This window comes from Oncorhynchus mykiss, chromosome 8, assembly GCF_057628025.1.
Source record: "Oncorhynchus mykiss isolate SJ-2025 chromosome 8, ASM5762802v1, whole genome shotgun sequence".
NCBI lineage: Eukaryota > Metazoa > Chordata > Actinopteri > Salmoniformes > Salmonidae > Oncorhynchus > Oncorhynchus mykiss.
Window position 1 is genome coordinate 87,675,001 of NC_143029.1, and position 26,735 is coordinate 87,701,735.

General features: G+C 43.6%; 1 protein-coding gene and 1 pseudogene across 2 annotated transcripts in view; both read left to right on the top strand.

Annotated features, from left to right (window-relative positions):
* vipr1a (vasoactive intestinal peptide receptor 1a) overlaps positions 1-26,735 on the top strand; it is a 113,730-nt gene that overhangs the window by 78,332 nt on the left and 8,663 nt on the right. Inside the window, exons 7-10 of the mRNA XM_036986615.2 lie at positions 6,956-7,109; positions 9,115-9,175; positions 19,287-19,353; positions 19,468-19,559. Of these exons, the coding sequence (XP_036842510.2) occupies positions 6,956-7,109; positions 9,115-9,175; positions 19,287-19,353; positions 19,468-19,559 (374 nt within the window). The remainder of the gene's footprint in view (positions 1-6,955; positions 7,110-9,114; positions 9,176-19,286; positions 19,354-19,467; positions 19,560-26,735) is intronic.
* Positions 13,580-15,796, top strand: LOC110530830 (prenylated Rab acceptor protein 1 pseudogene; annotated as a pseudogene). Its single transcript, XR_016482703.1, has one exon. The product of XR_016482703.1 is annotated as a prenylated Rab acceptor protein 1 pseudogene (transcript).

Genomic DNA, 26,735 nt, shown 5'->3' on the forward strand with positions numbered 1-26,735 from the left:
CTCGAAGTGAACTGGGGCCCTCGATCAGACACTATATCCTCAGGCACCCCGTAGTGCCGGAAGACGTGCCGGAAGACGTGCGTAAACAAGGCCTCCACAATCTGTAGGGCCGTAGGGAGACCGGGCAGAGGGGGGAGATGGCAGGACTTAGAGAACCGATCCACAACGACCAGGATCGTGGTGTTTCCCTGTGAGGAGGGGAGGACTGTAAGAAAATCCACCGAAAGATGCGACCAAGGCCGCTGTGGAACTGGTAAGGGGTGTAGCTTCCCTCTGGGCAGGTGCCTAGGAGCCTTACACTGGGTGCACACCGAGCAGGAGGAAACATAAACCCTTACGTCCTTGGCCAAGGTAGGCCACCAGTACTTCCCAACCAAACAGCGCACCTTCCGACCGATCCCAGGATGACCAGAGGGTGACGTGTGGGCCCAATAGATCAACCGGTCACAGACAGCAGACGGAACGTACAGACGCCCAGTGGGACACAGGAGGGGAGCGGGTTCTGCATGTAACGCCTGCTCAATGTCCGCGTCCAGCTCCCACACTACCAGCGCCACCAGGCAGGATGCCGGGAGTATGGGAGTGGGATCCATGGGCTGCTCCTCTGTGTCATACAGTCAGGACAGTGTATCTGCTTTCACGTTTTGGGAACCTGGTTTGTAGGAAAGGGAAAAAACCAAGCTGATGAAAAACATGGCCACCTTGCCTGGTGAGGGTTCAGTCTCCTCGCTGCCGGATGTACTCCAGATTGCGGTGGTCAGTCCAGATGAGAAAAGGGTGTTTAGCCCCCTCAAGCCAATGTCTCCATGCCTTCAGAGCCTTGACGACAGCCAACAGCTCCCGGTCCCCCACGTCATAATTTCGCTCCGCCGGGCTGAGCTTCTTCGAAAATAAGGCACAGGGGCAGAGCTTCGGTGGCGTACCCGAGCACGGCTCCAATCCCAGCCTCGGACGCGTCCACCTCCACTATGAACGCCAAAGAGGGATCCAAATGCGCCAGCTCGTGGGCCGAGGTAAACAGAGCTCTCAGGTGACCAAAAGCCCTGTCCGCCTCAGCCGACCACTGCTAACGCACCGGGCCCCCTTACAGCAGTGAGGTAATGGGAGCCGCTACCTGACCAAAACCCAAGATAAACCTAATTGGCAAACCCTAGGAACCGCTGCACTTCCTTTACTGTGGTGGGAGTCGGCCAATTACGCACGGCTGAAATGCGGTCACTCTCCATCTCCACCCCCGAGGTTGAAATGCGGTACCCTAGGAAGGAGACGGACTGCTGGAAGAACAGGCATTTCTCAGCCTTGACGAACAGGTCATACTCCAACAGTCGACCCAGCACCCTGTGCACCAGGGACACATGCTCGGCGCGTGTAGCGGAGTATATCAGAATGTCATCAATATACACCACTACACCCTGCCCGTGCAGGTCCCTGAAAATCTTGTCTACAAAGGCTTGGAAGACTGATGGAGCATTCATCAACCCGTACAGCATGATGAGGTACTCATAATGCCCTGATGTTGTACTGAACGCCATCTTCCACTCGTCTCCCTTCCGGATACGCACCAGGTTGTAAGCACTCCTTAGATCTAATTTGGTGAAGAACCGTGCCACGTGCATGGACTCAATCGCTGTGGTGATAAGAGGTAACGGGTAACTGTACATGACCGTGATCTGATTTAGGCCTGGGTTGTCAATACACGGGCGCAGACCTCCTCCTCCTCCCTCCTCCTTCTTCACAAAAAAGAAACTTGAGGAGGCGGGTGACGTGGAGGACCGAATGTAACCCTGACGCAGGGATTCGGAGACATATGTTTCCATAGCCTCCGTCTCCGCCTGTGAGAGGGGATACACGTGACTCCTGGAAAGTGCAGCGTCTACCAGGAGATTTATCTCACAATCGCCCCGTCGATGAGGTGGTAATTGTTTCGCCTTCTTTTTGGAGAAGGCGAGAGCCAAATCGGCATATTCAGGGGGAATGCGCACGGTGGAGACCTGGTCTGGACTTTCCACCGTAGTAGCACCAACGGAAAGCCCTAAACACCTCCCAGAGCACTCTCGCAACCACCCCGTGAGAGCCCTCCATTGCCAAGAAACAGTGGGGTCATGACAAGCTAACCAGGGTCGGCCTAGCACCACGGGAAATGCAGGTGAGTCAATGAGGAAGAGACTAATTATCTCCTTGTGACCCCCCTGCATCACCATACCCAGAGGAGAGGTGGCCTCCCTAATCAACCCTGACCCCAATGGTTGACTGTCTAAGGCATGAACGGGGAAGGGCACAGCCACGGGAACAATGGGGGTCCCTAAACTAAGGGCGAATGATCTGTCTATAAAATTCCCAGCCTCGCCTGAATCGATGAACGCCTTATGCTGGGAATGCGGGGAAAACTCAAGGAAGAAACATACAAAAACATGTGTGCAACAGAGGCCTCTGGGTGAGAAGTGTGCCGACTCACCTGGGGTGACGCCAGAGTGCCCTGCCTGCTGCCTCGATCCCCAGAGGAACCAACCCGGCACCGACCGGCAGTGTGACCTCTGCGGCCACAGGTGGTGCACGAGCCGGAACCTCCTCCAGTCTCCCTCCGCACAGCACCTCCCAGCTCCACGGGTATCGGAGCGGCGGTGCTGGGGGAATGGGAACGATAGAACCCGATCTGGATGTCCGTGGGTGGCCAGCAGGTTATCCAGCCGAATGGACAGGTCCACCAGCTGGTCAAAAATGAGGGTGGTGTCCCTGCAGGCCAACTCCCGACGTCCTCGCGCAAACTGCAGCGATAGTGGGCCCTATCGTTCAGGGCCCTATCGTTCCATCCCAAGCCGGCGGCCAGGGTCCGAAAATCCATGGCTCCTTGTCCCCTGCCTCAGATGGAAGAGACTTTCACCCGCCTCTCTACCCTCGGGTGGATGGTCGAAGACTGCCCGGATGCGGCGGTGGAAATCCTCCAGCCTCCCTCAATCTCCTTCTCCCCACACGGCGTTGGCCCACTCCAAGGCTTTCCCAGAGACGCACGAGACGAGGGCGGACACCTTCTCAAGACCTGAAGGAGCCGGGTGGATGGTTGCCAGGTAGAGGTCGAACTGTAACAGGAAACCCTGGCAGCGTGCAGCTGTCCCGTCACACTCCCGGGGAAGGGTGAGATGAATCCCACTGGGACGGGGGGGGGGGGCGAGGAGTGGAAATCCTGGCTGTGCTGGTGGAGGTGCTGGAAGAACTCCCTGTCTCTCCCAGCGGTCCATAGTTTGGACAACACGGTCCATGGCGGCGCCGAGATAGTGAAGCATCGCCGCATGCTCCCGGACGCGCTCCTGATGACTCCATATAGTTGTTGTGGGATTCTGTAAGGGGTGCGTAATCGGTGGCAGGGAAGTCATACGCAGGAGAGCAGAACTTGGTAATAGCCGGAGCAGTTTAATACCAAAACCCACGGCATAAAAATAACAAGAATAATTGGGTACAAAAACCAGTTGCGCACCAAACAACACGTGCACAAGCACTTAGAATAAACAATCCCACACAAAGACATGGGGGGAACAGAGGGTTAAATACACAACAAATGATTGAGGGAATTGAAACCAGGTGTGAGGAAAAACAAGACAAAACACATGGAAAAATGAAAAGTGGATCGATGATGGCTTGGAGACCGGCGATGCCGAGCGCCGGGCGCCGCCCGAACGAGGTGAGGACCCGACTTAGGCGGAAGTCGTGACATATATGTAAGGTCCCTCAGTCAAACAGTGAATTTCAAACACAGATTCAACCACAAAGACCAGGGATGTTTTCCAATGCCTCGCAAAAAAGGACACCTTATTGGTAGATTGGTAAAAAAAAAAAAAAAATACAGACATTGAATATCCTTTTGAATATGGTAAAGTTATTAATGACACTTCGGATGGTGTATCAATACACACACTCACTGAAAAGATACATGCGCCCTTCCTAAATCAGATCCTGGAGAGGAAGGAAACCACTCAGGGATTTCACCATGAGGCCAACAGTTACAGAGTTGTATGGCTGTGATAGCAGAAAACTGATGGGTCCACAACATTGTAGTTACTCCACAATACTAACCTAAATGACAGAGTGAAAAGAAGGAAGCCTGTACAGGATCAAAATATTCCCAAAATATTTTCAGAGTTGTGAATTGCTTACGTAAATGAGATATTTCTGAATGTCATTTTCAACCAACCTGAAAAAAAATAAAAAATAACTTTGTCATTATGGGGCAGGGTAGCCTAGTGGTTAAAGTGTAGAGGCGGCAGGGTAGCCTAGTGGTTAGAGCGTTGGACTAGTAACCGGAAGGTTGCAAGTTCAAACCCCAAAGCTGACAAGGTACAGGGGCAGAATCTGTCGTTCTGTCCCTGAACAGGCAGTTAACCCACTGTTCCCAGGCCATCATTGAAAATAAGAATTTGTTCTTAACTGACTTGCCTAGTTAAATAAAAATAAATAAATTGTGTGTAGAAGGGTGTGATAAAACACAATTGTATTCACGTTTTTTTTTTATACAGGACGTTCCACAACATAATGTGGAATAAAGTCAAGGGGTATGAATACTTTCTGAAGGCACTGTGAGTACTGTGAGTACCTTTGGTCTATGTTTATTAGCTTAAAGTGTGGCGGATGGTTTGCTGTTTAACGTCTGGCTGTGTATTTAATGACACTCTGAGCAGAGTTTCCTCCTGTGGAGTGCTCGCTCCATGATATATACTGTACATTAACAGGGCTGGTAAACACAGCTGGTGCCCTCACAGAAGACATGTTTGAAGACAAACCTTTAGGAGACAGTTGTAGAAGACTTTTACAGGAGAAAAGACATACGTTGAAAAACTATACAAAGAGTCACCATATTTCGTAGTCATAAGCACCACTATCTAATGCAGTGTTTCTCAATCCTGGTCCTGGGGACCCAAAGAGGTACACTTTTTGTGTGATTGTTTTAGAACTCACACACCTGATTCTAATCAAAAGGCTTGATGATGAGTTGATTTTTTAAAACTTGGCAAGTCAGTTAAGAACAAATTCTACTTTTCAATGACGGCCTACCGGGGAACAGTGGGTTAACTGCCTTGTTCAGGGGCAGAACAACATATTTTCTACCTTGTCAGCTCAGGTATTTGATCATGCAACCTTTCGGTTACGAGGCTAACGCTCTAACCACTAGGCTACCTGCCACCCCTACACTCTAACCACTAGGCTACCCTGCCGCCTCTACACTCTAACCACTAGGCTACCTGCCACCCCAGTATTAGTATTCAAGTATGTGAATACTAGGGCCATAACAAAAAAAGGTATACCCCTTTGGCTCCCCGGGACCAGGATTGAGAAACACTGCTCTAATCTGACATGTGGACAGCCCATTAGAAACAGCTTGTACAGAACTGTTAGGGGAGACATGTTGTATATAAAGAGGGACCCTCAGGAACAGCTTAAAGAGGAGACATGTAAACTCGTTATGATAGCTCATAACCACTATCTAATCTAACATTACAGTGTTGGTTTTATAGAACGACAGTTAGTTTGAAATGTATATTGTTTGATTACCTAAGGATTGAATGTTTATAAATAGACTGAGACAATGTGACATTTGGTGTATGCTGAAAGTAACCCAGCAGCACACCACCCTACATCTCACTGCCCGGCTTGCTTCTGCAGCTAAGCAGGGCTGGTCCTGGTTGATTCCTGGATGGGAGACCAGATGCTGCTGGAAGTGGTGTTGGAGGGCTAATAGAAGGCACCATTTCCTCTGGTCTGAAACAAATATCCCAATGCCCCAGGGCAGTGATTGCCCTGTGCAGGGTGCTGTCTTTCAGAAGGGATGTTAAAATGGATGTCCTGACTGTCTGTGATCACTAAAGATCCCATGACACTTATCATAAGGGTAGGGTTGTTAACCTGGGTGGTCCTGGCTAAATTCCCAAACTGGCCCTCAAACAGTCACCTAATTGGCCCATTCATCCCCCCTCCTTTCCCCTGTAACTATTCCCCAGGTTGTTGCTGTGAATGTGTTCTCAGTCAACTTGCCTGGTAAAATAAAAAGTGCTATCAAGGTTTTCCTTCTCAATCATCTGACTAACTTGCATGGAGTATCATGTTATTCAGAACCCGTGCAGATCTGCCGCCTTTGAGTAGATAGGTGCCTTAATTATCTTGGGTAAATTCTCCAAACCTGCTACGAAAAGTCCCTTTTTGCAAATCAAATCAACCTTTATTTGTCACACGCTGAATACAATAAGTGTTAGCGTTTCACGGTACGGTCTACACTTGTATTCGGGGCGCATGTGACAAATAAAGTTTGATTTGATTCGCAGAAGTGACTTTTCGTAGCAGGTTTAGGAGAATTTACGCAAGATAATTCGGTTAAGATTAGAAAAAGGGTTAGGGTTAGCTAAAATCCTAAAATTGTCCCCAACATGACTCAAACCAGGGAAGAATGACTGGCCCCTCTCATTGAAGCCACGGAAGTTCAAGACTGACCGTGGTACTGCAGACATTGTTAGCCTGCATCCATTAAAGTGAATGAAAAAATGGCAGTCTTTGTGCATATGTTTTTTTTTTAAGACAATCATGGTACCAATAATTGCTTCTAATTCATGTCCTGGAACCGATTATTTTAAAATCACACATAGAAATAATAAGTGTAATTTAGATGATAAGGCAGCCTGCAGTACCCCGGTCGGCCTTCAACTTGAAATAGTCAATGAGAGGGGGGCAGCAGTGAGCTAGCCTGCAACATTACTTCCTGTAGTTGCTCAAACTGCGCATGTTATCTCTCCATAAAACACCATCCTAACCGACTTAATTTAACTTCAATGCGCTATTGCGTCTTCACATAGGAATGAATGCTGTCACATTATCGATAGCTTTGTCCATTCACATGCCTGCCCTGATAACCCCCAACGTTTCCACTAATGCGATTCTGCAATTTCCATGTTGATACTGTGCTCTCTCTCCGTAGGTGGGATGTAAGGCAGGGGTTGTCTTCTTCCAGTACGGCATCATGACCAGCTACTTCTGGCTATTGGTCGAAGGCCTCTACGTCCACACCCTATTGGCTGTCTCCTTCTTCTCCGAGAGGAAGTACTTCTGGTGGTATATTCTGATTGGCTGGGGTAGGTGTCACTGTAACATATCTCCAACTGTGTCTTTAATCCCATTAGGATTATATGCAATGTGTGGCTGTGAATGTTGATGATCATATTCAGGCTGTTTTTATTTTAAGGAGACACAATATGTCAATGTTTTTTCTACTTGTACTTGGATAAGCGGCAGGGTAGCCTAGTGGTTAGAGCGTTGGGACTAGTAACCGGAAGGTTGCAAGTTCAAATCCCCGAGATGACAAGGTCGTGTTCTGCCCACTGTTTCTAGGCCGTCATTGAAAATAAGAATTTGTTCTTAACTGACTTGCCTGGTTAAATAAAGATTTTTAAAAAATAAGGCTTTTGATTATACATTAGATTAATATTACTTCTAAAGAGTAAACACTTCTTGTGTTGTATTCATACCTACTCATCCACACCTGATCACCTGATAACCAACATGTCAGTGTGACCATGTATTTACAGGATTTAAAGAAGATTTTTTTAAGTAAAAAGGCATACTGTCCATTTCTGGATTTAAAAAAAAAAAAACCCCACTCCAGAGATAATGAAGAATATGAGTGTCGCCAACTGGAGATCCTTGTTTTGAAGTATTTACCTACAGAGTAGTAATCTGAAAAGTACATGTGGAATGTCACGCTGGTTGCTTGTTTTTTTCTTCTACCTGACTGATTGATATGTCATGCACTTGTGTTAGAATATCATCGTTAAAGCGTTGTGTTTGAAAAGTGATGTATTGAGTTGATATACTTGTGTTTGAAAAGTGATGTATTGAGTTGATATACTTGTGTTTGAAAAGTGATGTATTGAGTTGATAGCGTTGTGTTTGAAAAGCGATGTATTGAGTTGATATACTTGTGTTTGAAAAGTGATGTATTGAGTTGATATACTTGTGTTTGAAAAGTGATGTATTGAGTTGATATACTTGTGTTTGAAAAGTGATGTATTGAGTTGATAGCGTTGTGTTTGAAAAGCGATGTATTGAATTGATAGCGTTGTGTTTGAACATTGTGTCAGACTGGACCAAACAAATTCATATTTAAATCAAATCAAGGTTTATGCTTTTAAATCAAATCAAATCAAATTTTATTTGTCACATACACATGGTTAGCAGATGTTAATGCGAGTGTAGTGAAATGCTTGTGCTTCTAGCTCAATCAGAGCAGTAAGGATAATAATAATAATAATATTAATAAACTATACACACATAATCCAGAAAAATTAAGAAATAACAGAACGAGCAATGTCAGAGACCAGAGTATAAATATATATACACTGAATGTACAAAACATTAAGAACACCTGCTCTTTCCATGACATCGACTGACCAGGTGAATCCAGGTGAAAGATATGGTCCCTTTATTGATGTCACTTGTTAAATCCACTTCAATCAGTGTAGATGAAGGGGAGGAGACGGGTTAAAGAAGGATTTTTAAGCCTCGAGACAACTGAGACATGGACTATGTATGTGTGCTATTCAGAGGGTGAATGGACAAGACAAAAGATTGAAGTGCCTTTGAACGGGGTTTGGTAGTAGGTGCCAGGCGCATCGGTTTGAGTGTGTCAAGAACTGCAACGCTGCTGGGTTTTTCACACTCAAAGTGGGTGAAACAGTATGGAAACATCATTAAAGTGACCAGTGTTCAATGACTTTGTACATGGGGCAGCAGTCTCTAAGCCGCAGGGTTGAGTACCGGGTGGTAGCCGGCTGGAACACTGACTGAGGCTCATACAGCTACAGTGTTATGTTTTGTCTGCATGCCTCATGACACAGATACCTTTATCATAAACTCATGGCAATAACTTTTTTTTTTAATTTTTAAGTGAACTCACATGGTTTGTTGACAATTTTGTTGTTGTTGTTGTTTGTTCTCTGATATTCACAGGAGCCATTTTTGTTGTTGTTGTTTGTTCTCTGATATTCACAGGAGCCGTTGTTGTTGTTGTTGTTGTTTGTTCTCTGATATTCACAGGAGCCGTTGTTGTTGTTGTTGTTGTTTGTTCTCTGATATTCACAGGAGCGCCAACTGTTTTCATCACAGCTTGGGTTATTACAAAGGCTTATTTAAAACACTCTGGGTAAGTTCACTGCTATTTTGTTAGTTTGTTTGTGTTAGTGTTTGTTTGTCTAGAATCTGTTTTGTTTTTTCTCAGAATCTCCTCCCAATCTCCTCCTCCTCCCCTCCTTTGTCAACAGGTGTTTTGAATATCCTGTGATGCTGTGTTCCACATTGCAATTGAAAATGTATCTCAACAGGCAATGAATGTATGCTAGTAGTCCATCCATGAAACACTCACAGAAAATGCTGTCAATTTACTATAATAAAATATGAACCTATGGCAAACATCCTACTGCACTTTCCTGTACACCCAGAAGAAAAACAGTAGCACTTAAACAGGTACAGACAAATTGCCAGGGCAAAAATCAAAACGTGCAACCAGGAAGGGCCCCTGGACCAAGTTTAGGAAACCCTGTCTTAGGGGACAAAGAAGGGTACATTTCTTATATATACAGAAAGCCCTCAGAAAGAATTCACACCACTTGAGTTTTTTCAAAATTTTGTTGTGTTACAGTCTGAATTTAAAATTTATTAAATTTAGATTTTATTTTAATTTTATTTTATCACTGGCCTACACACAAAATCCAATAATGTAAAAGTGGAATTATGTTTTTAGGAATTTGTTACAAATTCATTCAAAAATTATAAGCTGAAATGTCTTCTGTCAATTTGTTTTCAAACCCTTTGTTATGGCAAGACTAAAAAAGTTCAGGAGTACAAATGTGCTAAACGAGTCACATAATAAGTTACAATTTTTTATGTTAAACACTATTATTGCATCTCTTTACCCCACACATACAATTATCTGTAAGGTCCCTCAGTCGAGCAGTGAATGGTAGCAGACACTGAATATCTCTCTGAGCATGGTGAAGTTATTAATTACACTTTGGATGGTGTATCAATACACTCGGTCACTACAAAGATACAGGCATCCGGAGAGGAAGGAAACCGCTCAGGGATTTCACCATGAGGTCAATGATGACTTTAAAACAGTGTGGATGGATCGACAACATTGTAGTTACTCTAAAATACTAATCTAATTGACAAGAGTGAAAAAAAGGAAACTTTGTGTTTGCAACAAGGCACTGAAGTAATACTGAGAAAAAAAAACGTCAAAGCAATTAACCTTTTGTCCTGAATACAATGTGTTACGTTTGTGGAAAATCCAATCCAATACATTTGACTCAAATGTGACTAATTCCATTCTCCATTCTCTTGTTAATTCGACCATGAAGGCCTGATTCACGCAGTCTCCTCTGAACAGTTGATGTTGAGATGTGTCTGTTACTTGAAATCTGTGAAGCATTTATTTGGGCTGCAATTTCTGAGGCTGGTAACGAATGATGGTAACGAATAATGAATTTATCCTCTGCAGCAAAGGTAACTCTGGGACTTCCATTCCTGTGGCGGTCCTCATTAGAGCCAGTTTCATCATAGCGCTTGATGGTTTTTGCGACTGCACTTGCAGAAACTTCTTGAAATGTTCCACTTTGACTGACCATCATGTCTTAAAGTAATGATGGACTGACGTTTCTCTTTGCTTATTTGAGCTGTTATTGCCACATTATAGTCTTGTCTTTTACCAAATAGGGCTATCTTCTGTGTGCCACCCTTATGTTGTCACAACACAACTGATTGGCTCAAACGCATTAATTGGCTCAAACACAAATTAACAAGACACACCTGTTAATGGAAATGCATTCCAGGTGACTACCTCATGACGCTGGTTGAGAGAATGCCGAGTGTGTGCAAAGCTGTCATCAAGGCAAAAGGTGGCTACTTTGAAGAATCTCAAATATATTTTATATTTGTTTAACACTTTTTTTGGTTACTACATGATTACTTCCATGTGTATTATTTCATAGTTTTGATGTCTTCACTACAATGTAGAAATTAGTAAAAATAAAGAAAAACCCCGGAATTGGTAGATGTGCCCAAACTTTTGATTGGTACTGTACATACTGTGCCGTGAAAATGTATTTGACCCCTATTTTCGCATAGTTTGATTCTGAATGTTATCAGATCTTCAATCAAAACCTAAAAAATAAAGGGAACCTGAGTTTACAAAAAACAAACAAAATTGATACTTATTTAATTTACGAAGTTATGCAACACCCAATTCACCTGTGTGAAAAAGTAAATGCCCCCTTACACTCAATAACTGGTTGTGCCACCTGCACTGACTGCAACCAACCACTTCCTGTAGTTGTTGATCAGTCTCTCACATCGCTGTGGGGGAATTTACTGTAGCTGCACTGACTACAACCAACCACTTCCTGTAGTTGTTGATCAGTCTCTCACATCGCTGTGGGGGAATTTACTGTAGCTGCACTGACTACAACCAACCACTTCCTGTAGTTGTTGATCAGTCTCTCACATCGCCGTGGAGGAATTTACTGTAGCTGCACTGACTGCAACCAACCACTTCCTGTAGTTGTTGATCAGTCTCTCACATCGCTGTGGAGGAATTTACTGTAGCTGCACTGACTATAACCAACCACTTCCTGTAGTTGTTGATCAGTCTCTCACATCGCTGTGGGGGAATTTACTGTAGCTGCACTGACTCCAACCAACCACTTCCTGTAGTTGTTGATCAGTCTCTCACATCGCCGTGGAGGAATTTACTGTAGCTGCACTGACTATAACCAACCACTTCCTGTAGTTGTTGATCAGTCTCTCACATCGCTGTGGGGGAATTTACTGTAGCTGCACTGACTACAACCAACCACTTCCTGTAGTTGTTGATCAGTCTCTCACATCACTGTGGAGGAATTTACTGTAGCTGCACTGACTGCAACCAACCACTTCCTGTAGTTGTTGATCAGTCTCTCACATCGCTGTGGAGGAATTTACTGTAGCTGCACTGACTGCAACCAACCACTTCCTGTAGTTGTTGATCAGTCTCTCACATCGCTGTGGAGGAATTTACTGTAGCTGCACTGACTACAACCACCACTTCCTGTAGTTGTTGATCAGTCTCTCACATCGCTGTGGAGGAATTTACTGTAGCTGCACTGACTCCAACCAACCACTTCCTGTAGTTGTTGATCAGTCTCTCACATCGCTGTGGAGGAATTTACTGTAGCTGCACTGACTCCAACCAACCACTTCCTGTAGTTGTTGATCAGTCTCTCACATCGCCGTGGAGGAATTTACTGTAGCTGCACTGACTACAACCAACCACTTCCTGTAGTTGTTGATCAGTCTCTCACGTCGCTGTGGAGGAATTTACTGTAGCTGCACTGACTCCAACCAACCACTTCCTGTAGTTGTTGATCAGTCTCTCACATCGCTGTGGAGGAATTTACTGTAGCTGCACTGACTCCAACCAACCACTTCCTGTAGTTGTTGATCAGTCTCTCACATCGCCGTGGAGGAATTTGTCCACTCTTGCATGCAAAACTGCTTTAACTAAGTAACATTTATGGGTTTTCAAGCATGAACTACTTATTTCAAGTCCTGTCACAACATCTCAATTGGGATTAGATCTGGACTTTGACTAGGCCATTACAAAACTTCAAATGTGTAGACTTTTTAGCTATTTTCATGTAGACTTGATTGTGTGTTTTGGATCATTGTCTTGCTGCATGACCCAGCTACACTTCAGCTTCAGTTTACAGACGGAGGGCCTGACATTCTCCTGTAGAATTCACTGATACAGAGCAGAATTCATGGTTCCTTCTATTAAGGCAAGTCGTTCAGGTCCTGAGGCAGCAAAGCATTCCCTAACTATCACACTACCACCACCATGCTTGTCCGTTGGGTATGAGGTTCTTACTGTGGAATGCAATGTTTGGTTTTCGCCAGGCATAATGGCCCATGTTATTCAAAAGCTTGACTCAAGTTTGCCAAAAAACACTTGTGTCACGTGTGATCCCTCTCAGGACTCTAGGTCACCAGAATGCTCATTATGGCACACACCTATCACCATAGTTATGCGCACCTGATCAGACTCACCTGGACTCCATCACCTCCCTGATGACCTTCCCTATATATGTCACTCCCTTTGGTTCCTTCCCCAGGCGTTATTGTTTCTGTGTCACATCTGTGCGTTGTTCCTGGTTCATATTATGATGTGTTATTAAAACACTCCCTCCCTGAACTTGCTTCCCGACTTTCAGCGCACATCGTTACAGAATAACGGCTCACCTTCTCTCGGGGGAAATGACGTCAGATCCGGGAGCCGCTACAGGCTCTCATGCCTCAGCTGGATCGCCAGGCTCACCTGCCTCAGCCAGTCTGTCAGGTTCCCGCGCATCAGCAGGGGTGACCGGTCCACTCCTGTTCCCCAGAATCATTCCTTTGGTTGGTGTCCTGCAGCTGGAGCCGAACGTGCCGGGGGTACCATCACGTATGCTCTCTCTCCGGCGCTCTAGGTCACCATGCTCCTGCGTCTTAGCCGGATTGACAGGTTTCCTGCGCCTCTGTGGCTGGAAGTCGGGGAGGGGCTACTGTCATGTGTGCTCCCCCTCCGCCCTCTAGGTCACCAGGCTGCTTGTTATGGCGCTCACCTGCGTGTCATCAGACTCACCTGGACTCCATCACCTCCTTGATTACCTGCCCTATATACAGTAGGTCACTCCCTTTGGTTCCTTCCGCAGGCGTTATTGTTTCTGTTCCAGTGTCGTGTCTGTTGCGTTGTTCGCGTTTCTTATTTTGTATTATGTTGTGTTTATTTATTAAAACACTCACTCCGCCAGATCACATCCGCTGAGCAACAGCCCAGCGGAAGTCCATTTTTGTGTTTTTGTATTTCTGAGCACAGCAGTGCAGTAAACATTTTCAACTACTCCTACATCTTTCCTTTCTTTCTTTCCTACATCGGCATCCGTTACTCTACTGAAATCTGGTGTCCCAAAGGGTGAGAACTGCCTTGTAGACATGGACACCAAGGCAGAGGATCTCTTCAGCGCTGAGCCAGCCGACGCTGCTGGATCCGGAGGTGTCAAGGGAAGGCTGTGGCTGCCTAAAGGCCTCTGGCCCGGTGTGGCCAAGGAGTGGTTTGATTGTCTCCGTGCGTCCATCCGTCTCTGGGCTGGCTTCGTGGATCACAGGAAGTTCACCAAACCCCGCAACTTTGGTGAACTGTGCCAGAGGGTGGTGCACAACTTTGACACCTACAACAGCAACTACACCTTCATCTTCCTCGGCCTCATCCTCTACTGCATTATCAGCTCTCCCATGCCGCTGATTGCTTTGGCAGTGTTTGTTGGTGCCTTCTACATCATCCACCTCAAGTCCCTGGAGTCTAAACTGGTCGTCTTTGGAAAAGAGGTGACCGGACCTCACCAATTGGGTCTGGCTGGGGCAGTCTCTTTCCCTGTGTTCTGGTTGGCTGGTGCAGGAGCTGCAGTGTTTATGGTCCTGGGCGCGACGATGTTTGTGATTGGCTCTCACGCTGCCTTCCGAGAGCTGGAGGGAGGATCGGAAATGGAGGAGCTCTTCATGGAGCCTGTGTGAAGGCATGGTGATAGAAGAATCTGTATATCTGTGTCATTATAGCGTCTGTGACAGCATTGGCAGCGCCATTGAGGCTACAACCCATAAGAATCCCCACGCGGGTGACTACTTTAAAATGGCAGAAGCACAGTGGAAGCCCTGAAAGGGGGTTCCCCATGCTAAAACAGCCTTTTGGCCTCTTATCTTTCTCTGTGTGAACCCTCAACACTCACCTTTGACCTTTTTTTAATACAACAAAGAATGCACCTTGTCATGCCTCTGAAGTGATTTGCTGTTACTGACCCTCTACAACTCCGTAAGACCCTGATAGTACTCAATTTAGAAGAATATGTTGATTGACTGTCGTACGCACAAAGAGTGACTGAGACGTGGTTCATGTACCTCAGCACACTTCATACTGTGTGCCTACTTCATACTGTCTTTTCCAAATGTGACTGATACCTCTCATTTTGTGTTTAATATCAGTCAGCCTTTTGTTTGTTGCCTCTACCTTCCGTTTTAATGTTCCCTTGTGGATATCTAATAATACAAAATGTCACTCGGTCAACTCAAGACCTCAAGACATGTTACAAAGAATATTGAATAAGTCCTCAGTGAGCACCATTAAACTGAATGAGGGAAGTAACATCAAATCGCCAACGCTTCTCTGACTGGGGAAGAAGTGCCCTTTGCAGCTTTACAATGTATTTATCCAACTAGAAGTAATGGTTCTTTCAGACAAATTGCATTTTCTTTAAAGCAATGCTTAGTGGATATTCCAGATACCTAATGGTGATCAAGCATTATGTTTAAATCATATTTTGTATTGTACATACTGCATTCAATAAGCATTTTTCTACTGCTGGCCATGCTTTCCACCTGGCTACTCCTACCCCTGTCAACAGCACTGCACCCCCAACAGCAACTCGCCCAAGCCTTCCCCATTTCTCCTTCTCCCAAATCCATTAGGCTGATGTTCTGAAAGAGCTGCAAAATCTGGACCCCTACAAATCAGCCGGGCTAGACAATCTGGACCCTTTCTTTCTAAAATTATCTGCCGAAATTGTTGCCACCCCTATTACTAGCCTGTTCAACCTCTCTTTCGTGTCGTCTGAGATTCCCAAAGATTGGAAAGCAGCTGGGGTCATCCCCCTCTTCAAAGGGGGGGACACTCTTGACCCAAACTGCTACAGACCTGTATCTATCCTACCATGCCTTTCTAAGGTCTTCGAAAGCCAAGTCAACAAACAGATTACCGACCATTTCGAATCTCACCATACCTTCTCTGCTATGCAATCTGATTTCAGAGCTGGTCATGGGTGCACCTCAGCCACGCTCAAGGTCCTAAACGATATCTTAACCGCCATCGATAAGAAACATTACTGTGCAGCCGTATTCATTGATCTGGCCAAGGCTTTCGATTCTGTCAATCACCACATCCTCATCGGCAGACTCAACAGCCTTGGTTTCTCAAATGATTGCCTCGCCTGGTTCACCAACTACTTCTCTGATAGAGTTCAGTGTGTCAAATCGGAGGGCCTGTTGTCCGGACCTCTGGCAGTCTCTATGGGGGTGCCACAGGGTTCAATTCTTGGACCGACTCTCTTCTCTGTATACATCAATGAGGTCGCTCTTCCTGCTGGTGAGTCTCTGATCCACCTCTACGCAGACGACACCATTCTGTATACTTCCGGCCCTTCTTTGGACACTGTGTTAACAACCCTCCAGGCAAGCTTCAATGCCATACAACTCTCCTTCCGTGGCCTCCAATTGCTCTTAAATACAAGTAAAACTAAATGCATGCTTTTCAACCGATCGCTACCTGCACCTACCCGCCTGTCCAACATCACTACTCTGGACGGCTCTGACTTAGAATACGTGGACAACTACAAATACTTAGGTGTCTGGTTAGACTGTAAACTCTCCTTCCAGACCCATATCAAACATCTCCAATCCAAAGTTAAATCTAGAATTGGCCTCCTATTTCGCAACAAAACATCCTTCACTCATGCTGCCAAACATACCCTTGTAAAACTGACCATCCTACCAATCCTCGACTTTGGCGATGTCATTTACAAAATAGCCTCCAATACCCTACTCAACAAATTGGATGCAGTCTATCACAGTGCAATCCGTTTTGTCACCAAAGCCCCATATACTACCCACCATTGCGACCTGTACGCTCTCGTTGGCTGGCCCTCGCTTCATACTCGTCGCCAAACCCACTGGCTCCATGTCATCTACAAGACCCTGCTAGGTAAAGTCCCCCCTTATCTCAGCTCGCTGGTCACCATAGCATCTCCCACCTGTAGCACACGCTCCAGCAGGTATATCTCTCTAGTCACCCCCAAAACCAATTATTTCTTTGGTCGCCTCTCTTTCCAGTTCTCTGCTGCCAATGACTGGAACGAACTACCAAAATCTCTGAAACTGGAAACACTTATCTCCCTCACTAGCTTTAAGCACCAACTGTCAGAGTAGCTCACAGATTACTGCACCTGTACATAGCCCACCTATAATTTAGCCCAAACAACTACCTCTTTCCCAACTGTATTTAATTTATTTATTTATTTTGCTCCTTTGCACCCCATTATTTTTATTTCTACTTTGCACATTCTTCCATTGCAAAACTACCATTCCAGTGTTTTACTTGCTATATTGTATTTACCTTGCCACCATGGCCTTTTTTGCCTTTACCTCCCTTATCTCACCTCATTTGCTCACATTGTATATAGACTTGTTTATACTGTATTATTGACTGTATGTTTGTTTTACTCCGTGTGTAACTCTGTGTCGTTGTATCTGTCGAACTGCTTTGCTTTATCTTGGCCAGGTCGCAATTGTAAATGAGAACTTGTTCTCAACTTGCCTACCTGGTTAAATAAAGGTAAAATAAAATAAATAAATAAAATCAATTTTTAGTCGTGTGCAGGCATGTGGTGCAGTGTTGATGGGTAACTTTTCATAATTTATTAGCTCTGCTTTATGGCTTTGACATTTAAAGATCAATATATATATATTTTTTTAAATATAGATTTCATACTTGTCTTTTTGGTATTTTTTTGTATTTTTAATGACAATTGGGAAGTTCAATAAACTATCCTACCCAAGAAAGAAAAAACACTTACTCCCTGAACTTTCAGCGCACATCGTTACAACCTGGATGACCAATACGAAGAATGTTCTATGGACAAATGATTCAAAAGTGTAACTTTTTTGGACGACATGGGTCATATGAGTTATAGTTGTTCTGTTAAGCACATTTTTACTCCTGGACTTATTTAGGCTTGCCGTAACAAACGGGTTGAATACTTATTGACGCGAGACATTTCCGCTTTTATACATTTAAATCAAATTCTATAAACAAAATTCCACTGGGATTAATATGGGGTATTGTGTGTAGATCAGTGACACAACATCTCAATTGTATCCATTTTAAATTCAGACTGTAAGACAACAAAATGTGGAAAAGTAAAGAGGTTAGATTAGAGGTTAGTTTCTGTACATGTATATTTTTATATTCCTGGGATACTTATTTTTTTTAAGGGTGGTTTTTTTAAAGGTGACCCTGCTAGGTAAAGTCCCCCCTTTATCTCACCTCGCTGGTCACCATAGCAGCACCCACCTGTAGCACGCGCTCCAGCAGGTATATCTCTCTAGTCACCCCCAAAACCAATTCTTTCTTTGGCCTCCTCTCCTTCCAGTTCTATGCTGCCAATGACTGGAACGAACTGCAAAAATCTCTGAAACTGGAAACGCGTATCTCCCTCGCTAGCTTTAAGCACCAGCTGTCAGAGCAGCTCACAGATTACTGCACCTGTACACAGCCCATCTATAATTTAGCCCAAACAACTACCTCTCCCCCTACTGTATTTATTTATTTATTTATTTTGCTCCTTTGCACCCCCATTATTTCTATCTCTACTTTGCACATTCTTCCACTGCAAATCTACCATTCCAGTGTTTATTTTTATATATCTATATATTATTTATTTTTACTTGCTATATTGCATTTACTTCGCCACCATGGCTTTTTTTGCCTTTACCTCCCTTATCTCACCTCATTTGCTCACATCGCATATAGACTTGTTTCTACTGTATTATTAACTGTATGTTTGTTTTACTCCATGTGTAACTCTGTGTTGTTGTATGTGTCGAACTGCTTTGCTTTATCTTGGCCAGGTCGCAGTTGTAAATGAGAACTTGTTCTCAACTGGCCTACCTGGTTAAATAAAGGTGAAATACATCAAATAAATAAAATACTGCAGTATTGCAATTATTCAGTTCATAGAACCAAGGCATGAATTTGTTAGACAAATGATTCTTATAAACTGCCAATGCCACATTACATGGCCACCGTAGCATTGTAGCAATGTTACCTGAACATGCCATGAATTTCCTGTGGTGATGAATGGTTGGTCTCTATGGAGGCCGTTAGGAGGACTTGATATTGTAGTGTTCCTCACAATAGGCAACCTTGACAAAAATCCATGTACAATTTCATATTTTATTGAATTATTATTATAATTTTTTTTTTTTACAATGATACACATTTTGGTCATCTTGAATTATAAAATGGCAAAGAGAGTTTTGCCTTAACTTTGTATGTATCCATTAGTATCTAAATAATGTGTGTGTGTGTGTGTGTTGGTGACATCTTCATCCTCTGCTCCTCCCTCTGTCCTCTATAGGTGTTGGGACATTATTAACGACCATCCCTGGTGGATCATCAAAATGCCAATATTACTGACCATACTGGTATGTCACACACACACACACATTCACTGGCCTAGCCGATGATTGACATTTTACATACAACTCTACATTCTAGTAATTAAATGTCAGCCCTCTTTCATTCCCAAAACCCCCCAGGTCAACTTCATCCTGTTCATCTGTATAATCCGGATCCTGCGTCAGAAAATGAATTGCAGAGACATAGGAAGGAAGGAATCTCATCAATACTCGTAGGTTTTTGTTGTTGTTTACTTTCCCAGCTGTTTTATTTTAATTCACTAGGATGTGTTCATATCAGGATGTCAATATATGTGTAGCTGTTATGCACTCAAAAAAAAGAGATTCAGGGTTTCTGTTTAGTATTTTGTTCATTATGGGGTGCTTAGATAGACAAACGTATTCAGCCGAAGCCCCATTTACACCTGGTTCTAACATGCGTCCTTTGTTCCGATTGTGCCCACAATTTTAGACAGGTGTAGATGACGCATTGTGATCTGACTGTCATCAGATCACATGAAGTGCAAACAGATAAGATAAGGACAACAGCAGGGGAATATCAGGACGAGGAGGTATGTTAGCGCCAGGTATAAAAGAGGCTAGTGTCATCAGCGTCTCGAGGTTCTTCATTGTGATCTCGTTGTAAGATACCTACTATATAAACTATAGTTAGCTAACATTCAACCCCCCCCCCCCCCCCAAAAAAAACAGTAATTCGTAAAAGGTAACTTTGCATGTAGAAGTTGTGCTTTCTGTAAAACGTATGGTTGAAGCAGATCTTTATCAACCATAAATATAATCTAGACTCCTGTATAACCTACAACTCATGTAGTTTGTTAGTTAACTTTTTTTTGTTAATTTTACGCTGGTCAGACAACACGGAGACTGACAATCCGTCTTAATTAACGACGCAGCAACATTACGCGCTGTGATTCGCCTCTCCTGTTGCCAGACATTTTATGGAAGTGGGCCAATACACTTACAGTGTATTGGTATAGAAAAGGTTTGGGCTAAACGCAGAGGTGGCAATATTGAAAGAACTCTCCTGTCTTTGGATTTTTTGCCATTATGCACATGACACCCATGTGGACTTAGCAAGGAGTTTGATTTGGTGCCCTTTCTGTCATTAATTGCAGGAGCTCACCTACTCGTTTACCTAAGGATCGGACACTTTTTTTCAATTTTCACCTAAAGTGATATACCCAAATCTAATTGCATGTAGCTCAGGACCTGAAGCTAGGATATGCATATTCTTGATACCATTTGAAAGGAAACACTTTGAAGTTTGTGGAAATGTGAAATTAATGTTGGAGAATAACACATTAGATCTGGTAAAAGATAATACAAAGAAAAAGCATATGTTATTAAAAAAAAATGTTTTAATCATCTTTGAAATGCAAGAGAAAGGTCATAATGTATTATTCCAGGTTAGGCACAATTTCGATTTTGGCCACTAGATGGCAGCATTGTATGTGCAAAGTTTTATACTGAGCCAATGAACCATTGCGTTTCTGTTCAAAATGTTGTATCAAGTCTGCCCAAATGTGCCTAATTGGTTTATTGATACATTTTCAAGTTCATAACTGTGCACTCTCTTCAAACAATAGCATGGAATAATTTCACTCTAATAGCTACTGTAAACTGGACAGTGCAGTAAGATTAACAAGAATTTAAGCTTTCTGCCCATATCCAATATGTCTATGTCCTGGGAAAATGTCTTGTTACTTACAACCTCATGCTAATCACATTAGCTCAACCGTCCCACAGGGGGGGGGGACACCGATCCTGTAGAGGGTTAACCGTTTGTTTGTAAATAGAGGGGGGTGTTGGGAGGCACCATTTAAAGAGTTGTCTGACGAGATAACATGACAGTGCTCAATCACCGGAGAGTTGATGAAGTTTGTCATCGGATGAAACATCATAGCACAATTCACTGAGGAAAGTTTTGTTGTTCTAACGTGCTTTGTGAAGAGGTGATTTATTTTAACATCCTTCACCTTTTCATTGGCACATTGCAGCCAATCTTTTTAGGTAATTTCTTTGGCGTGAACATACCTTCTGTATGTTCTGAATATTCGTTGTCAGTACTACAGATTCGGCGTATATCATAAAGTTGGCTTATTGGTAAACTCTTTTGAGCGTTCACGGATGGTATCTATTTGCGAGCAATAAGAGGTTTTTATCTTTTGGCTTCCTGTAAACATCTTCAATTTAAACCTACTAGAGAGCGTGTGACCTCAGGCCTGGAGGGAAGCTAAAGTCATTCCGCTACCCAAGAATAGTAAAGCCCCCTTTACTGGCTCAAATAGTGACCAAGCAGCCTGTTACCAACCCTTAGTAAACTTCCGGGAAAAAATGTGTTTGACCAGATACAATGCTATTTCACAGTGAACAAATTGGCAACAGAATTTCAGCACTCTTGTAGGGAAGGACATTCAACAAGCACAGCACTTAACACAAATGACTGATGATTGCCTGAGAGAAAAGGATGATAAGATGATTGTGGGGTCTGTATGTTAGACTTCAGTGCAGCTTTTGACATTATCGATCACAGTCTGCTGCTGGAAAAACATATGTGTTATGGCTTTACACCCCCCTGCTGTAATGTGGATAAAGAGTTACTTGTCTAACAGAACACAGAAGGGGGTTCTTTAATGGAAGCCTCTCAAATATAATCCAGGTAGAATCAGGAATTCCCCACAGTAGCTGTTTAGGCCCGTTGCTTTTTTCATTTTTTTGTCTAATGACATGCCACTGACTTTGAGTAAAGCCAGAGTGTCTATGTATGCGGATGACTCAACACTATACACATCAGCTACTACAGCGACTGAAATGACTGCAACACTTAACAAAGAGCTGCAGTTAGCTTCAGAGTGGGTGGAAAGGAATAAATATTTCTAAAACTAAAAGCATTGCATTTGGGACAAAACAGTCACTAAACCCTGAACATCAACTTAAATCTTGTAATGAATAATGTGGAAATTGAGCAAGTTGAGTTGACTAAACTACTTGGAGAAACCCTGGATTGTAAACGGTCCTGGTCAAAACATATTGATGCAGTGGTACCTAAGATGGGGAAAAGTCTGTCTATAATAAAGTGCTGCTCTGCCTTCTTAACAACACTATCAACAAGGCAGGTCCTACAGGCCCTAGTTTCTACCTTCTTAACAACACTATCAACAAGGCAGGTCCTACAGGCCCTAGTTTCTACCTTCTTAACAACACTATCAACAAGGCAGGTCCTACAGGCTCTAGTTTCTACCTTCTTAACAACACTATCAACAAGGCAGGTCCTACAGGACCTAGTTTCTACCTTCTTAACAACACAATCAACAAGGCAGGTCCTACAGGCCCTAGTTTCTACCTTCTTAACAACACTATCAACAAGGCAGGTCCTACAGGCCCTAGTTTCTACCTTCTTAACAACACTATCAACAAGGCAGGTCCTACAGGCCCTAGTTTCTACCTTCTTAACAACACTATCAACAAGGCAGGTCCTACAGGCCCTATTTTCTACCTTCTTAACAACACTATCAACAAGTCAGGTCCTACAGGCTCTAGTTTCTACCTTCTTAACAACACTATCAACAAGGCAGGTCCTACAGGCCCTAGTTTCTACCTTCTTAACAACACTATCAACAAGGCAGGTCCTACAGGCCCTAGTTTCTACCTTCTTAACAACACTATCAACAAGGCAGGTCCTACAGGACCTAGTTTCTACCTTCTTAACAACACTATCAACAAGGCAGGTCCTACAGGCCCTAGTTTCTACCTTCTTAACAGCACTATCAACAAGGCAGGTCCTACAGGCCCTAGTTTCTACCTTCTTAACAACACTATCAACAAGGCAGGTCCTACAGGCCCAAGTTTCTACCTTCTTAACAACACTATCAACAAGGCAGGTCCTACAGGACCTAGTTTCTACCTTCTTAACAACACTATCAACAAGGCAGGTCCTACAGGCCCTAGTTTCTACCTTCTTAACAACACTATCAACAAGGCAGGTCCTACAGGACCTAGTTTCTACCTTCTTAACAACACTATCAACAAGGCAGGTCCTACAGGACCTAGTTTTGTCGCACCTTGACTACTGTTCAGTCTTGTGGTCAGGTGCCACAAAACAGGCCCTTGGATGTACACAGAGCTAATATTAATAATATGCATGTCAATCTCTCCTGGCTGAAAGTGGAGGAGAGATTGACTTCATCACTACTTGTATTTATGAGAGGTATTGACATGTTGAGTTGACTAAACTACTTGGAGAAACCCTGGATTGTAAACGGTCCTGGTCAAAACATATTGATGCAGTGGTACCTAAGATGGGGAAAAGTCTGTCTATAATAAAGTGCTGCTCTGCCTTCTTAACAACACTATCAACAAGGCAGGTCCTACAGGCCCTAGTTTCTACCTTCTTAACAACACTATCAACAAGGCAGGTCCTACAGGCCCTAGTTTCTACCTTCTTAACAACACTATCAACAAGGCAGGTCCTACAGGCTCTAGTTTCTACCTTCTTAACAACACTATCAACAAGGCAGGTCCTACAGGACCTAGTTTCTACCTTCTTAACAACACAATCAACAAGGCAGGTCCTACAGGCCCTAGTTTCTACCTTCTTAACAACACTATCAACAAGGCAGGTCCTACAGGCCCTAGTTTCTACCTTCTTAACAACACTATCAACAAGGCAGGTCCTACAGGCCCTAGTTTCTACCTTCTTAACAACACTATCAACAAGGCAGGTCCTACAGGCCCTATTTTCTACCTTCTTAACAACACTATCAACAAGTCAGGTCCTACAGGCTCTAGTTTCTACCTTCTTAACAACACTATCAACAAGGCAGGTCCTACAGGCCCTAGTTTCTACCTTCTTAACAACACTATCAACAAGGCAGGTCCTACAGGCCCTAGTTTCTACCTTCTTAACAACACTATCAACAAGGCAGGTCCTACAGGACCTAGTTTCTACCTTCTTAACAACACTATCAACAAGGCAGGTCCTACAGGCCCTAGTTTCTACCTTCTTAACAGCACTATCAACAAGGCAGGTCCTACAGGCCCTAGTTTCTACCTTCTTAACAACACTATCAACAAGGCAGGTCCTACAGGCCCAAGTTTCTACCTTCTTAACAACACTATCAACAAGGCAGGTCCTACAGGACCTAGTTTCTACCTTCTTAACAACACTATCAACAAGGCAGGTCCTACAGGCCCTAGTTTCTACCTTCTTAACAACACTATCAACAAGGCAGGTCCTACAGGACCTAGTTTCTACCTTCTTAACAACACTATCAACAAGGCAGGTCCTACAGGACCTAGTTTTGTCGCACCTTGACTACTGTTCAGTCTTGTGGTCAGGTGCCACAAAACAGGCCCTTGGATGTACACAGAGCTAATATTAATAATATGCATGTCAATCTCTCCTGGCTGAAAGTGGAGGAGAGATTGACTTCATCACTACTTGTATTTATGAGAGGTATTGACATGTTGAGTTGAACTGACGCAAGCAGTAAAATTAGATTAAAAAAATGGATTAAAAAACACCTTATGGAACAGCCGGGACTGTGAAGCAACACAAAGATTGGCAAAGACACACACACACGGATTTTGTACTGTAGATATGTGGTAGAGTAGGGGCCTAAGGGCTCACAGTGTGTTGTGAAATCTGTTATGAATGTATTGTAATGTTTTTATAATTGTATAACTGCCTTCATTTAACTGGACCCCAGGAAGAGTAGCTGCTGCCTTGGCAGGAACTAATGGGGATCCATAATAAACCCCAGGAAGAGTAGCTGCTGCCTTGGCAGGAACTAATGGGGATCCATAATAAACCCCAGGAAGAGTAGCTGCTGCCTTGGCAGGAACTAATGGGGATCCATAATAAACCCCAGGAAGAGTAGCTGCTGCTTTGACAGGAACTAATGGGGATCCATAATAAACCTCAGGAAGAGTAGCTGCTGCCTTGACAGGAACTAATGGGGATCCATAATAAACCCCAGGAAGAGTAGCTGCTGCCTTGACAGGAACTAATGGGGATCCATAATAAACCCCAGGAAGAGTAACTGCTGCCTTGGCAGGAACTAATGGGGATCCATAATAAACCCCAGGAAGAGTAGCTGCTGCCTTGGCAGGAACTAATGGGGATCCATAATAAACCCCAGGAAGAGTAGCTGCTGCCTTGACAGGAACTAATGGGGATCCATAATAAACCCCAGGAAGAGTAGCTGCTGTCTTGGCAGGAACTAATGGGGATCCATAATAAACCCCAAGAAGAGTAGCTGCTGCCTTGGCAGGAACTAATGGAGATCCATAATAAACCACAGGAAGAGTAGCTTCTGCCTTGGCAGGAACTAATGGGGATCCATAATAAACCCCAGGAAGAGTCGCTGCTGTCTTGGCAGGAACTAATGGGGATCCATAATAAACCCCAGGAAGAGTAGCTGCTGTCTTGGCAGGAACTAATGGGGATCCATAATAAACCCCAGGAAGAGTAGCTGCTGCCTTGGCAGGAACTAATGGGGATCCATAATAAACCCCAGGAAGAGTAGCTGCTGCTTTAGCAGGAACTAATGGGGATCCATAATAAATACAAATTCAAACACTGGTAGCTATATAGTTTCCCAGATGATTTATACACTTGTACATCAAGAAAATGGGGCGGCAGGGTAGCCTAGTGCATTAGAGCATTGGACTAGTAACCGAAAGGTTGCAAGTTCAAATCCCCAAGTTGACAAGGTACAAATCTGTCGTTCTGTCCCTGAACAGGCACTGTTCCTAGGCCATCATTAAAAATAAAAATGTGTTCTTAACTTACTTGCCAAGTTAAATAAATCAAAATGAATAGTTGCAGTACCCTTGTCCATTGAGATGGATTGGAATCTAGAGTTAAAGTAAGTAATTTGGTGCCAATGATGTATCTGTAAGAAGTATTCATTGTCAAGCAGAAAATCATTTTTGGACAGAACAATTTTTTTACAAATCTACCATGTAATTGGTCGGTGGTTTTTGTGATTTTGCACCTGTCGAAAATACGATAATGCCTCGAGGCCAGCTTGATTCGCTATATTTGTATAAAGTGCCATTTTTGTATATATTTGTATAACAAACCATTCTCCTTCATCAATGAGTGGATTTTCAACAAGCAACAAGCAACCTGTAGTATCTATAATGTAGGAAAAAAGTCAGGTCACTCAAGGTTGAATATGGTAGACTACAAATTTCGATACATTTTCACCTAAACAACCAAACCAGAAACAATTGGTCTCATTAGGAATATATTTGTATGACACTTATGGACCTTATTAAGTCTTTATATAACGGGAGTTACAGGGAAATACATAATAAGATATTTTAATTATTTTTCTAAAAGCCAGTTGCTTTTAGAATCGAATTCCGTTTTGTGATTAGCC